This window comes from Lotus japonicus, chromosome 3 (genome assembly GCF_012489685.1).
Source record: "Lotus japonicus ecotype B-129 chromosome 3, LjGifu_v1.2".
NCBI classification, from domain to species: Eukaryota; Viridiplantae; Streptophyta; class Magnoliopsida; order Fabales; family Fabaceae; genus Lotus; species Lotus japonicus.
The window spans coordinates 15,053,088-15,067,545 of NC_080043.1; the positions used below are offsets into that span (position 1 = coordinate 15,053,088).

At 35.0% G+C, this 14,458-nt stretch overlaps 2 protein-coding genes across 2 annotated transcripts; one reads left to right on the plus strand and one right to left on the minus strand.

Moving 5' to 3' along the window:
• Positions 1-2,344: 2,344 nt before the first annotated feature.
• On the plus strand, positions 2,345-4,676 carry LOC130749425 (uncharacterized). Its single transcript, XM_057602779.1, has 3 exons — positions 2,345-3,009; positions 3,820-4,005; positions 4,089-4,676. The coding sequence occupies exons 1-3, from the start codon at positions 2,404-2,406 to the stop codon at positions 4,374-4,376; spliced, it is 1,080 nt and encodes a 359-aa protein (XP_057458762.1). The 5' UTR covers positions 2,345-2,403; the 3' UTR covers positions 4,377-4,676.
• A 3,388-nt stretch (positions 4,677-8,064) lies between these two features.
• LOC130749524 (transcription factor MYB83) lies at positions 8,065-10,784 on the minus strand. The gene is made up of 2 exons (XM_057602892.1): positions 10,306-10,784; positions 8,065-9,089 (listed from the first exon to the last, which is right to left on the minus strand). Exons 1-2 carry the CDS (start codon positions 10,623-10,625, stop codon positions 8,351-8,353), a joined length of 1,059 nt encoding a protein of 352 aa, XP_057458875.1. The 5' UTR covers positions 10,626-10,784; the 3' UTR covers positions 8,065-8,350.
• Between the last annotated feature and the right edge of the window lie 3,674 nt (positions 10,785-14,458).

The following is a 14,458-nucleotide window of genomic DNA, read 5'->3' on the forward strand; positions in this document are numbered from 1 at the left end:
GCCCTGCCAAGTTGATCCTTTACTAGTTGAGTGGTGCCCTTGCTGCAAGTGAATCCTGATTTTCCGTTGTTGATGCGCTGCCCGGAAGATTTGGAGAAGGAATTTCCATCTCCAGCTTTAAGTGGATTGCTTAGAGCCATGTGTTTTTTTATATGGGCTGTTTTGTCTCTTCTTTTTGCAGAATCTGGTTAGACCTCAATTATTCGCTGCTGGATTTTTTGTTGGTAAAGTGGGCTGAGCATGGACTTTGATGGCTTATTGCTACTATTTTCTAGTGATGTGCTGGAGTGCTGGCTTGAGAAGGAACTTCATCCACACAACCAATTTGTGTTTGTCACGTGATGGAGGGAATGGCTACATTTTAAGAGATTTTGTGTTTCTGCATGAGGAGGGAGTATAAGTATTTGGGAGTAAAGCTCTAATTTGTTTATCTCTTTGGGTTTATATAGTCTTCCTTGGAATTACCTCTTGTCTATAGAAAAGGGTACTCTTTTTTCTTCTTTAGGTTTTCACAATGAGGTTTTTCTTAGGAATGTTTTAATGAGGCCTTTTTTCTAAAGACTTATTCCAAGGGGGTTGGGTCAACATGGGTAGTAGGTGGATCATTGTAAATGTATATGATTTTACACTTTTTTCTTTTATTATTTCTTACTTGTATTGGGTTGAAGTACCCCTTATACTTCTATTCAATATAATTTTTATTGCCTATAAAAAAATAGAGAGAGAGAGAGAGGGATTCTCTTGGCTTGCATCATGATTGTACTAGGAGGAACGATTCATAATGTCTTTGTATCGAAAAGAAAAAAAGATATACTTTTATTAATCTATTGAATATCGCTCAATGCTCTCATTTACCTCACAATCATTGCAATATATGGCCATCTCGGAAACAATCTAGCTATCTTCTCGATCTCTTCAAAATCAAGAAATATTCAATTAAAATGAACCTCTACTTCACTATTATTCTTATGTCCTCTTACATCTCACATATATACACTCCGATCCTTTTAATTGAAAGATCACCCAATATGAAATAAGCTTTATTAGCAGCAATATTCTCTACATTTCTATTTAATTTGAAATAGAAAGAAACGAATATGAAAAAAACAAGTCTTATAACTGTCAGCCGTAGTAGAGATACCTTAAGAAACTAAAATTAAAGCTGGAAAAGATGGACGAAGTTGGAACTCTAGAAAATGGCATGTTTAATCATAATCAGATTAAATGAAAATAGAAACAATAAAAAATATGTATTGGGTTAGATTGCAGGAGTGTAGGCCATTTTAGATGCATTAAAGTAATAGAGGTGTGTTGTATCCTTTTTTGGTTTGGATCTGAATCTTTACATTGACATTCAATTGGGGTAAAGCGTGCTTACTTTGCTATCATTTCTTGGAGGTGGAAAGAGAAACAATTCGGTGTAAAGCAAATTAATTAATGTCGTTATATATTGGAGGTGAAATATACAGGATGGTGCACAATTAATGGCTTCCCCTATTAATAAACGGATTTGTTTAACTACATGTATTTTTCCCCCTATCTAGAGACACAGGCTAAGAATAGTTTCTTACAGAGAATTTAGTAGAGTATTGGTCTTTCCTAGGGTTGCTAATGCGTTAGTTTCAGAGAGTTCCTGAATCCAAATCAATTAAACAATGTCGAGTTGAGTTGGATCAGATTTCTTATTATTGGATACAACTCGCACCAAACCAAATTGATGAGGTTGAAGACTTGAAGTTGGATCATTTTGGCTTGGTAAGAACGTAATTCATATATTAAAAAAATGATGAATTTGTTGGCTCTGTTTTAGCCTAAATCATTCCATAAATGTAAAGCCATAAAATATGAATCCTCAATCCACAAAATCTGCTACACCATGAAAATGAAAATTAATGAAAATGAAATGTGAGTTTGTAATGCTCCCAAACTAAATGAAAAACAACTGCGACATAGGAATTCACTTTGTTAATTGGTTATGAGAACCTCATTAACGGAGGTGCTACGACGTGAGGTAATGCGACACATCAAGTTAAAAATGTACGTATAATCCTTTCATATTTCTGAGTTAATATGAGAAATCATACCTTAATACAATTTTATTAAATCAGACCAGAAAAAAAAAATCCTTGAAAAGCAAAGAGAGTATAATACACGAAATGGGTGTGCATTTTGATGGAAGCATTAATTATGTTACTTGCACTCATGTCCCTTAATGAACACCCAAAGCAATGCTATTATGAACAAAATAGTTTTGATTAAACCATGCTTTAGACAAATGAAAAAAATGCCATCTACTTTACCATACCCCTCATAATGCCATTCCTTCTTTTAATCCATTTAAAACCCACTCCCTCCAAAGCCCCTTTCACCATGTCAAAGAATAACACAAGCTAGCACACAATAATGCCCAACCATAATGCTATGCATCACAACAACACTACTGTTGAAGATCACCATGATGCTCTGATATACCAAACCTACCCGTGTGGTTACTACGTCCAAAGCCCCTCCACACTCTCCCATGCCAACAGCGCCGCCACTGACATACGCAGCAACATCCAAAACGATGCCGGATCCACATTCCACTCCCCAGTCCGATCCGAGACTCACCCGTTAAACCCGGCCCACGAAGATGACCCTTCCCGTTTTGCTCTCTGCCGATACTCTTCCTCTAGGGGCTCCAGTCACTCCTTCTTACACCACAAGAAGATCTCCTACGACGGCACTGATGCCACCGAGAATGGTGACATCAACCGTCCGGTGATAGTAGACGGTTGTGGTGGTGATGAGGACAATGATAATGATGAGGAAGATGATGAAAAGTTATTTTTTGACTATTACTATGGGAATGGAAAAGGAGGGTGGAAGAGGTACTTCTCTTATAGTTACGCTGATTCATGTGGTTGGATTTGTTTGCAAATGAGTTGGAGACTTATGGTGAGTTTTGGAATTGCATTGTTGGTGTTCTACATTGCTACAAAACCTCCGCCACCCAATTTCTCCCTTGAGGTAAGTACTCTAGCTAGCTAGCTATAACATTCTATGATCATTCAATTCGAATATAACTTTGAACGAGAAATAGCGTGATTAACTCCGGGTGGGGCATCTCACTTTTTTTTTTATAAGCCAAATAAAATTAATGAGGAGCAAGGTGTCTCAACCCAATATAAAGAAATCGTAAAGAAAAAGAAATTATGTAATGGAAGAACATAGGGCATGCCATCCCACTTCTTTGTGTCATGCATGAGTTAATTATCGCAAAAACTGATTTGATAAATGAAACATCAATAATTATATTTCTAATAACCCTCACATAAAATCTTACTTAAACTTGAAGTGTAGATAATGCACATCTTTACCTACTATATATGTGCTAAAATTCAACATTATATTAGAAGAATTGAACAAGAGGTCATTAGGTCAAGCTCTATATTACTTAATCATAGAGACTCTCACACCTGTGCTTGTATGCCATTTTTCTTCCCTAGTGTAGTAATGATGGTCGCAGGTTGTTATATAGGCGCAATCATTGTGGAAAACTAGATATGGGTTTATCTGTTTAACTTTTTTTGCTATAACTTCATCATGCTTCTATCTTACATTTAATTATAAATTCAGATATGTCATGATAAAGTCATTTATCTGTGTGGCCCATAATTCATTCTTTCTTGGAAGAATTTCCTTCAACTATTGATTTATGTATGTTAAAAAAAGAGTTACTTTATAAAATATAGAATTATTATAAAAATAAGGCAAAAATTATGAATTTTTTTAACTCATTTTTATTAATAAATATGTGTTTACTTTATAAATTTGCAGATCTCAAAGATTCCAGAATTTAAACTAGGGGAAGGGGTGGATAGAACTGGTGTGACAACAAAGATCCTGACCTGCAATTGTTCCATGAATTTAATCATAGAGAATAAATCCAGGTTCTTTGGTCTTCACATTCGTCCTCCCTTAATGGACATGAAATTTTCCGTCTTACCCTTTGCATCTTCAAATGTAAGTGACCTTAATACCTACCTTATTCATATACTTTTTTAAATGCCTTACATTTGTGAACTAAATTAAATTCAATATTGCAGGGGCCTAAACTCTATGCAGAAAGTGGCTTAACAATCTTTACATTGCAACTAGGAGTGAAGAATAAGCCAATGTATGGCGCAGGAAGAAGCATGCAGGATATGCTAGATTCTGGAAAAGGATTACCAATAGCTATAAGAGTAATCCTGAGCTCTAGTTTTGAAGTGGTCCCTAATCTTATAAAGCCCAGGTTCCATCACCGAGTTGAATGTATAGTGGTTCTCAAGAAGGATTATGATAGAAAGCATCGAACCCAAGCATTTAATAGCACCTGCAAAGTAACTTCTTAGTTAAAGGTGGCTTCAAAGTTCTTAATTATACAAGGTGAAGAAGTGACATAAACAAGAGGAAGTTTAAGAAATGAGAAGTTTCGGTTGTATCATCTGCTTCAAACCTTCAAGTAAAAGCTTGAAGAGCTTTCCTATGTAATTTTTTTTGAAAGATATTTTATTTTATGAGAATTCAAATAAGATTTAATTTGGAAGCTACCGTAAAAAAAAAGATTTGGAAGCTTTGTACTGTCCATTGGGGCGTGCACCATAGGTAGGAAGTGAGTGTCAAGGAAGTAAATGAACATGATGTTCATCGCATGAGTAGAGAATTTGTTTTCATTAGCCCAGCCCAAACAAAAAACTCAAGGTCTGTTATCATTAGTAACTGCGAAAGTGGGCCTGGAGGGGGAAACAGTGGACTGATATCCTACAAAGAAAGTGAACGGTAAAGTGAGGAAATAATAAGGAGCCGAGCACTAAATATTTTTATGAGCAGAAAAAAAAGAGGGTGGAAAAGTAAAAAGGGAGCTAGGAAGAAAAGGTACAATGGTGATGATTTAACTAACTAGATCCAGAATTCAGTGAGATAGGAAGGGTTGGATGAAGAGGAGGATGATCTAGTTCATCACGAAAATAAAGTGATGAGAGAGGAGGGCAGTTTCGAAGAGAATGTTGTGGTAAGAGACCAAAGAATTTGGAGCTTAAGGGAATCGTTGGGGATGTTCTTCAACGGGTAGGATGAAGAAGCAATTAACGAGCTGACATTGCAACTCTTGGGGTACTGAACCTGATACGTGAGAGGCATGTCAAAAAGTGGATATCGTAGAATAATGTCAGGGATTTGGACGTAGCAAAAAGAGAAGAGTATTATGAAATTTTGTCAAATATTTGTGCACTACCCTGGAAATGAAATTTTTTTTGGGGGGGGGGGACAAGACCTACAAGATGTCGTGGTCAAGGTTTCAAGCACATAGCGAGATCATCTTCCTTCAACATCTTAGATTTCATCGTTGATCTTGGAGTTGACGTTGCAACAGATTCATCTTCTCCTTCATCTTCATCTTGTTCTACTACGGAGCAAGCATCATTTGTGAAGGCAGAAGATATAAATTCTATCATGCACTCTTCGACTCCTTCCCTTGCATCCAGGGACTGATGTACCTTATACGGTATGGGGTCAAGTGCCCCCACAAACTTTTTGATATTTCCTGAATACTATGTTGTTTGTATTATTTGTCTTATAAAAATTTTATTTTCTTACTACTATATGTATTATTTGTCACACTACTTATTTATATATATGTGTGTATGTATATTGCTCTCACAACTCAAATTTTCTAGATTCGTCACTGCTTGCATCCTCTAAAGAAACATGTCTCCTGAGAATATTCTTGATGATTTGTCTCTTTCATTCTTTGCCAATATAAAAGCCAAATCTCTTGCATGGAAACCGGCGATCGGTCCTTTCACTTTTAATTTAGAACTTTTGGGTCTTCTTCAATTTCTACATCTTCACTGATTTTGCGCGCACTATCCAATTGCACATAGATCCTTCACATACATCTCGACCTCTGCCGCTCATTGTCTCCATTGTTCGCGCCTGTATCCGCCAAATGTTGCAGTCACTTAAACATGCGTGAGCCTTTTAATTTGTTGTGGTCGTTCAACTTTTTCCATCGTTGTGCCGCTTGTTTCCATTGTTGTTCGCACGAACGTCTCTGTCTGACGCACACTCGTCATAGCTAGAGGTAACAATTTCAAACAAAGAAAAACCAATTTCTATCAAACAAAATCATTGGTTCAAGGAATAATCTTTGCTTGGACTAAGGATTTTTTATTTTAATTGGGTAAATGATTTGATAATTATATTTGATCGTGGAGGATCATATCGTAGTGTTTTCTTAAGAATAAACAAGTTCTTCTCTTTTTATATGGGTTGAAACCCCTCTGTATTTCCTTTAATTTATCTTTAGTTTTCAAAAAAAAAATCAACCCAATATTAATACAAATTACAAATTTCTCGTATCCTTTCCATTATTTTACTATCATTTATTTTTGGGTCTTTTACTTACGTTTCAGTCTTTATCACTTTGCCTTATTTGCTTATAAGCATATATCACTTTACCTTAGCTTTTTAACTCATTTTTTCTGGTTTAATTTATCCTTTGTATGTAGTTGATTATATTGAGTTAAAACTACCACTTATACTTCATTCTCAATAAAAGTTTTGGCTTATAAAAAACCTTATTTATTTACATATTTCTATAACCGTTTTCCTTACACCTTAATTGTTTCCAAGTTGTTCACCTTTCATTTTTTAATAGTGGCTAACTAAGAGCTCTTCAAAGAACATAATCTCTTTCTCAAGAAATATCTTTGATTAGAAAATCGTTACGTTGGTTTAACTCATCCCGACTAATCCCTAATTAATTTATTTGTGTTGGCACCCAAAAATGCGTAACAGCTAGAAACTAATTGAGTCGTCTCGCATGCCAGTGTGGCAAACTAGCCGAGAAAAGTTTTGGCCGAAGAAAGCAAGCGATCGATTAAAGGAAGCAAGGATCGGCTAAATGTTTGAACTTTGACAAAATTGAGGAAAGGTACATAAGCCTCAAGCCCATGAAATAAATATTTTCAAGAGGTTCTAGAAGACCTGCACGTGCAGAAAATTACCCCGTGGTTCATCCCTTGAAAATTGGAAAAGCGGCTAAAGCTTGAAGATCCAGCCGAAGCAAGGAGCTCGGCTTAACCAAAACCTTTTAGGCTGATCAGAGCAAATAACTTCCAACATCACCACAAAGTGTAATTATCCCAGGAAACGCGTGTAGTGGCTGAAGTTGTTAACCGATGTAGGTTGGCCGAATTTGCCTCTATAAATAGAAGAAGGGTCATGACTTGTAAAACACATAACTCATCAATCAATTAAACTGCAAATTTTCCACATTTACCTTTCTTTTACTTTTCAATGTCATTACATTCCGGCCTTTAAGTTTCATTTACAGTTTTTCTAACCATTTACCTTTCAAGCATTTTATTTATTCAGCTTTATGCACTTTATTTTCAATCGATTTAAGCTTTTTCTTTATCCACTTTCATCTAGCCTTTGTTAGTAGTCACCCAGCTGGTACAAATTATTCAACAGCGAACTTTAAGAATTTTTTAGAATGTCCTAGGAACCTGCATTGAGGAACAAAGTCTCTTCCTCAAGCAATCGCTTGATTAGGGAATTATTATGTTAGTTTCCCAGCAAACCTAGACAGTTACTTAATCCCTAAAAAACTGTCTGTCAACCAACAATTTGAACCAAAAATAAGTAATTAATCTTCTAATAGCTCACTAACTATATATAATTTATGATTGATTTTCCTTATTTACAGTTTCCTTTGTAAACAAAAGGAGAAATATAACCAGAGATAGTCAGATACGGTTAAGAGAGAAAGTAAGAGAGATATCGATGTTAATGAACTTCAAAGTCGTTGATACTTATTGTCATGTGTTTACATCTTGTACATCTATATTTCCTAGCACTAAAGAACAACTTACAACTCCACATTATTCCTTGTGTTATACAAATGCTACATACAATTTCAACTACTAAAACATTATTCTGCTCTTTTGACATTCTAAATTATCACTATTCACATTTCTCTTGACGATAGGAACTTCAATTGATTATTTGCAACAACCTATTCCCGAAAAAATGACAAGCTGAAGTGCTTCACAAGGGCACAAACAATGTATGAAAATCCCAGGCCACCCTATACACATACTGCAATTTTCATTGCAGAACTAAAACTTACAATTGTTTTACAAATTTTGTAAACAAGAAAGGAAACAATGAGTATAACAACAAGATATAACAAGCAAAAGGGTTTTGTCCTTTGTTTATAATGGAAAGAATGGGTGCCCAAAATTCCCTAAAGTGTGGTTTGGGTCATAAGGGCATGTGTGTATGTATATGAAAGGGAATTTTAATTTGAAAAGAAAAAGGTTTAAACTTGGAAATCAAGGGAAGGAAAAAAGGACATGTCTTGCATCAAACCCTCCAAGTCCCATTCCCCCATTCTTAAGTTTTCCCCTGCTTGCCCATTATGATTTCCAAACCCAAACAAGTCCTCTACTACTATGTTGGAGTTTTGAATCTGATCATCAGTGTTATTGAAGCAACTATTATTGAAGTGGTTGTTGTTGTTATGACTTTTCACATTACTATTATTATTAATTGGGACTTCAATATTATTATTGCTTCGACTAATCTCTAGTGGAGGAAGGGAAAAGTCACTCTCTAACCCCATTTTACCATAATCACAATGAAGTCCATCACCATCATCATCACCAACCATGCCAAATTGTGTGAAGCATGCAGCAGACATTAAGTCAGGGAAACCGGTGGGTGCACTGGTCATGGCGAAAAAGGGATCAAAGTGTTGATGATCAGGTAGAACCATGGAAGGTGGCATATTGCGCATGGATTGCATGGATGATGATGATGTGGATGAGGATGAATCCATGCACATTGTCATGAGGTCATGTTGCTCATTCATATTAGGCATGATAATGTTGTTGTTGCCCCCAGAAACATGATCTCTGGGTTCAGATGAGTCACTGTTGTTTGGTGATGGGGTGGACAAGTTGTTGTTGATCTTGAATCTCTTCTTCAGAGTGGAGTTCCAGAAATTCTTGATCTCATTGTCTGTGCGACCAGGGAGACGTGCAGCAATCTGAGACCATCTGAGATTTTCAAATGGAAATGATTAGAAGAGAAAACAAAATGTCAATAACATCAAAAATATGTTAAGTTCCACTGTACCATCCAACTCTTGACTCAAAATCTTAAGTTAATAAGGTTTTGTGTTATTCACACTTCACTTTGTTACAATACATGGAGAAAAATATGGTTTACAAAGTTATAAGAGTTTCTCTTTAAATTAATTTTAACACATAAAGACTATGTTCTATATAATATATACTAAATGTTAGTAATTAAGATATAATTCATATGTGGACTAGAATATTAACATGGTTCATCATAGAATTGTCCTTTACACTTATTTTATTCTTTGACATTATTGACCAATTTGGAATTTCGTCACCCACACTTGAATTTTAAGCACATTCAACAGATCAATTATGGCATGACATGAACAATGTCCATTGTACAACTAATAATTGAAATATATAAACTAAAGTAATGACGAAAAAGACAACAATGCCCTTGCTGAGATTTTATCAGTCTTGATTCTTGAATATATTGGGTTTGTGTCTACCAGTGCTGTCCTCGATCAATTAAGAAAAGCTGTATATGACATGAATGCATCCATTTGATGGAAGAAGAGGCTCTAATATTTAACAATTGAGATATTAGCAAAGATTTGCAGTGCTTGCAATTATAGTTATTAATCAATAATGGGTTAGGTCATCCTTAAGTAGGAAGCTATAGTCCTTGATAGCTAGCTCAAAAACCCTGACAAACTTCAAGGCTACGTCATTTTATACTTACGCTTCCTCTTGGTGGCCTGGTCTAAACCCTATTTTCAAAGATAAAACATGCCAAATTATTCTATATATCTGCCAATCTCAGAATTTAAAATTAGAAGTTCTCAAAATTATCATTGAATAGTTCTCCCTGCATAATTTATTTTGGACTAGACTAAATATTCTGTAACTGAATTGCAAAAGTGAACTTTTTTTTATAAGCCAAAAGAGTTCTATTAAAAGAATTGCAAAAGTGAACTTGTAGCTGGAGAATCACTGAATCAAGTGTTAAGACTTAAGATAGATTTAGAAATAATTTTAAAATGTTTCAAGGTTGAACTTGTTATTCAGCTCGTTTGCATGTGAACTGAAAAGCATTTATTAGAATTTATTCCATGTCTTTTTTTAGTAGATAAATTCTAATAAGTGTTATCATATTGTGTGAACTATAGCAATGGGAGGAAGAAGGTACCTGTTTCCAAGAATGGAGTGTAAATGAACGATGAGATCTTCCTCCTGTGGCGAAAATGCGCCGCGCTTGAGATCAGGTCTCAAGTAATTAATCCAACGGAGACGACAGCTTTTACCACATCTCTGAAGACCAGCATTCCTAGCAATGTCACTCCAGCACCCTTGTCCCTTAGTTATCATGTACCTCAGAAGCTTTTCATCTTCCTCAGGTGACCATAACCCCTTCCTAAGCTTGCTCTTAACAACATTGTTGTTATTGCTACTGTTGTTGTTGTTGTTCATAACTCTGTCTTTTGCCATGACCAGATCAGGTTTCCTCATTTGTTTCAATTTCAGAACTATATATGAAATTGAAACCTATGAGGCTGGCCTAGCTTTCTTCTTTTAAGTGGGTTGGGTTGTGATAGAGATCTACTATATATGAGAAAGCTATATAGCTAACTAGGTGATGAATGATGTTTTTGAGAGGCACACACACAAGGCAAATGGTAATCATGATACTCATGGTTTTGGGGTTTGCTTAAAATATGAATATGCAATTTACAGAGAGAGAAGAGGGATTGTGTTTGTTGGTTGATAGGTAGAGTGGAAAACGGATTGGAGGGGGACCGAGAGGGATGGTTGGTCTTCTTGTCTTTGACTCAATTCTTGTCTTTTTCGATGCATTTTACTTCACTCACAAGGTAATCATCATATATCTTTTATTCTATGGAACAGAAATTATATATTTTGCTTCCACTTCACATAATATATACTCTCTTTCTCACTATTGGTTTTAAACTTCAAATTCACGTGTGTTGAGACTAGAGAGAGAGCCTATGTAACCTATTGAAATTAATTTTTTGTTTGGGATCACATCCACCGTTAACAGCAGTGACTAATTTTTTTGTTGCGAGTGCTCAAACAAAGTAAAAAACGGTCGGCTACAAAATGTGTTTTATTCTTGTGAGCGAAGATATCTACAAATGGCCTAACATCATGGTTAAAAGATGAAGTGAGCAACTAATATATCACATATTGTGATTGCATATGTATTTTAATTTAATGGCAAAGGTGCGGCACGCTTGACAGTTGTCTGTTAATTTTCAAATTCTTTTTTAGTTGTGTGAAGATTACATTTTTGCATGAGTTTCATTAGGGGGGCTTAACCACTTATTGGCATACTTCTGAAGCAAACAATGTACACCCCCAACAAAGCAATGCCCTTTTTTTTTCTGTTCATGCCATAATTTTTTAGTTGCTATATATGCATTGGAGATTAAGGCTCTCATTTTGTAAAGATGAAAATGACATATGAGATTTTAATTGAGTTTAATGGATATGCACTGACAGTGTAAAATAGTTTTACACAGTCATCCAATTGAATTCCGCCAAATCAGAAAATATATTATTCTTTTAATTAAAATTAAAGTCAAATGTAATTATCTCTCCTATGTGGCATGCTTTGATTGGATGACTGTGTAAAACTATTTTACACTGTCAGTGCATATCCATTAAACTCATTTTAATTATTACTTTGAGCAGTAAAGTACATACAAAAATTACTTTTAATCTGCTAATTTACTTTAACCTGCAGATTTTACTTCTTAATGGCCATAATTGCAATTAGTTGTCAAAAGTTAGTTGCAAGTTGCAACACAAAAGATAACATGAATAGGATTAACTATATCAATTAGAAGAGGTTACCCTTATCTACTGCAGATTGAAATCTTCAGCCCAAAATCTTTACGTCTCATTCTTTATTTCGCTAATAAAATTTTAACATGTCAATTAAAAACCATCATGTAAGTTCTAAGGGTTCGCAGTCTTTGTTAATTAATGGAACAATCAATTGAAACACCAGATCGAAAATCTTGATCTATCTACTGCTTACCATAAAAAATGAAAAGGTGAAAGATTACTGTGGACTCTGGAGTTCCAGTGCAATATTAAGATAACTTAAATGTATGGTTAAACTTTGGGGTTTCTTACTTCATGCTCCATAGCTGATAGGGACTTCTGCTTGCCATTGAAGGACTATACGTGTACATATTATCCATAGTATAACTACCAGACCACGTCTCTCTTCCTACCCCTTTATTTTATCTCAAAGATTTTATTTCTGTTTTTGCCAATCTAATTTCAGATTTTTGTGTTACTATACCAAGGACTCTTAATATGCATGATAAACCAGTGAACATTTGGTTTTGTACAACATACCACCAGAACCTCTCTTTAAAAGAAAGTATCGATCTATTATAGGCTTACTGCTCTTGTGGTACATTGACATTGTTTTCTTTTTTAAAATCACCTCACCCTTTACAACATACCAACTATTCTAGATTCAAGAATTTAATCACAGTTATGGTTTTTCATTTCTCTCCTCATGGGTTTGATATGTAGGGATCTAACTCAAGAGTTTTTCGTGCACACTCAGTCTGTGTTGTCAACTGAGCTAACACTTGTTGGTATATTAACAAGTTTTTGCCAAATAAAAATTCTGACCTGAAAATTAAACCAAAAGTAACAATAAATCCATTTCATAAGATTTTTCAACTGTGCAGACAAAACTATGGGCAAATTATATGATCCAGTCTTTTTCTTCCTAGCTGTCAAAGTATATCTCTCTGATTGATTCCCTTTCCATTACCTAATTTCCCTACATGAGACATGTCAATTATGTTTTACAAAAAAAAATTCATAAAGCTAAAATATCAGTCCCTGTCCAATTGAAGATCAGATACACATGGGAGAGTCTTTGTCAATTCCTATTACAAGGGCAATTTAGTTATTCAATCCCCCAACTTCTGTCCTGACAGAGACTTCCACAATGTTCTGATAAAAAGTGAAGCAGAAACCTCTCAATCTACTCAAATGTTTCTAAAGCATCAATTTTCCTATCTAGAGGTGTCATATAAAGAAGAGGAAAGAAACCAATATGAATCCCCTTAATGCTTATGAGGGTATCCCAAGCAACATTCAGCTTTGTTACAAAGACAAGAAAAAACAACTCATATGGAGATTATGTGTTACACCTTGTACTAAATAGGAAATAGGAAGAATCTGTTACTAGAATGAAGAGGCCTGAAAAGCTATTGTACTTTAGAAAACAAAATCACGAGCTAAAAAGTATAAAGTACTCAGAAAGAAGAAACATGGAAGTACAAGGTTGAAGATCACCTGTTTTAATTCAGAGTAAAAAGGACAAAAAGATACATAATGTTCCTTTAGTCCCTTGATATCTTTTAGGTTTCAAAAATGATTTGTAAACACATCGACGGTGTCAAACACCCAAACACTCCTGGTTTGTATGTGGCGGTTTCTTACTCCCACAAACTAGAGGTGTTTTGGTATCTAACACTTTTGATGTGTTCATCAATCATTATTTGTAGATTTATGGATTGAATCGTCACCAAATAATTAAAACATTAATGATACACTAAACCCACCATTTCTCGACATATATGAGGACATATGTGTTTAGCGGCTGTCTAAATGCGAAGAGCGGAAAATAAAAAGACATACGGGAGTTTTTAAACCTTCACAAAATAAATACCTCAATTTTATGGCGGACAATATAGTGTCAGTAACCGCTAGATTCATTTTCTAAAACACTGCAGATTTGTGGAGGTCACTAAATGTGTGTGACAAATATTTTTTTACACTTCATGTTTAGTGGCACTCAGAAACTACAACTAAATGTGTATGTGGGTTGTATGCCGGAAATCCCAAGTATGTACACTAAATATTATGTAATTAAAATATCGCATAGAAAAAGTGATTCATTACTAATTTCAGCCTCCACCATTTCGCCATTCCTCTTGTAAAAAAAAAAATTTCAGTTGATGCATGTAAACTTCCCTTCTCTTTTTAGTTTGAAGGTTCCAATTGAAGAGAACTTAAAAGTTATAACATAGCACCGAAAAGACCCGTAATTTTTTCTTATATTATGTCATAGCAACTTATTTTCATAAGTTTCCCCATTTTCCTTCACACTCAAGATAAAATAGTTCGATACTCAAGATTTAGGTGGTAAAATTCCATGGACTATAATTCAGTAATCTAATGATCTTTTCTCTCTTTCTCTCTTCCTATTTCTTTTCTAAAGCTATCATTGGTATCAAAGCACCACCGATCTAGGTGCTTTTATATCACACAGAAAACCAATGGAAGCC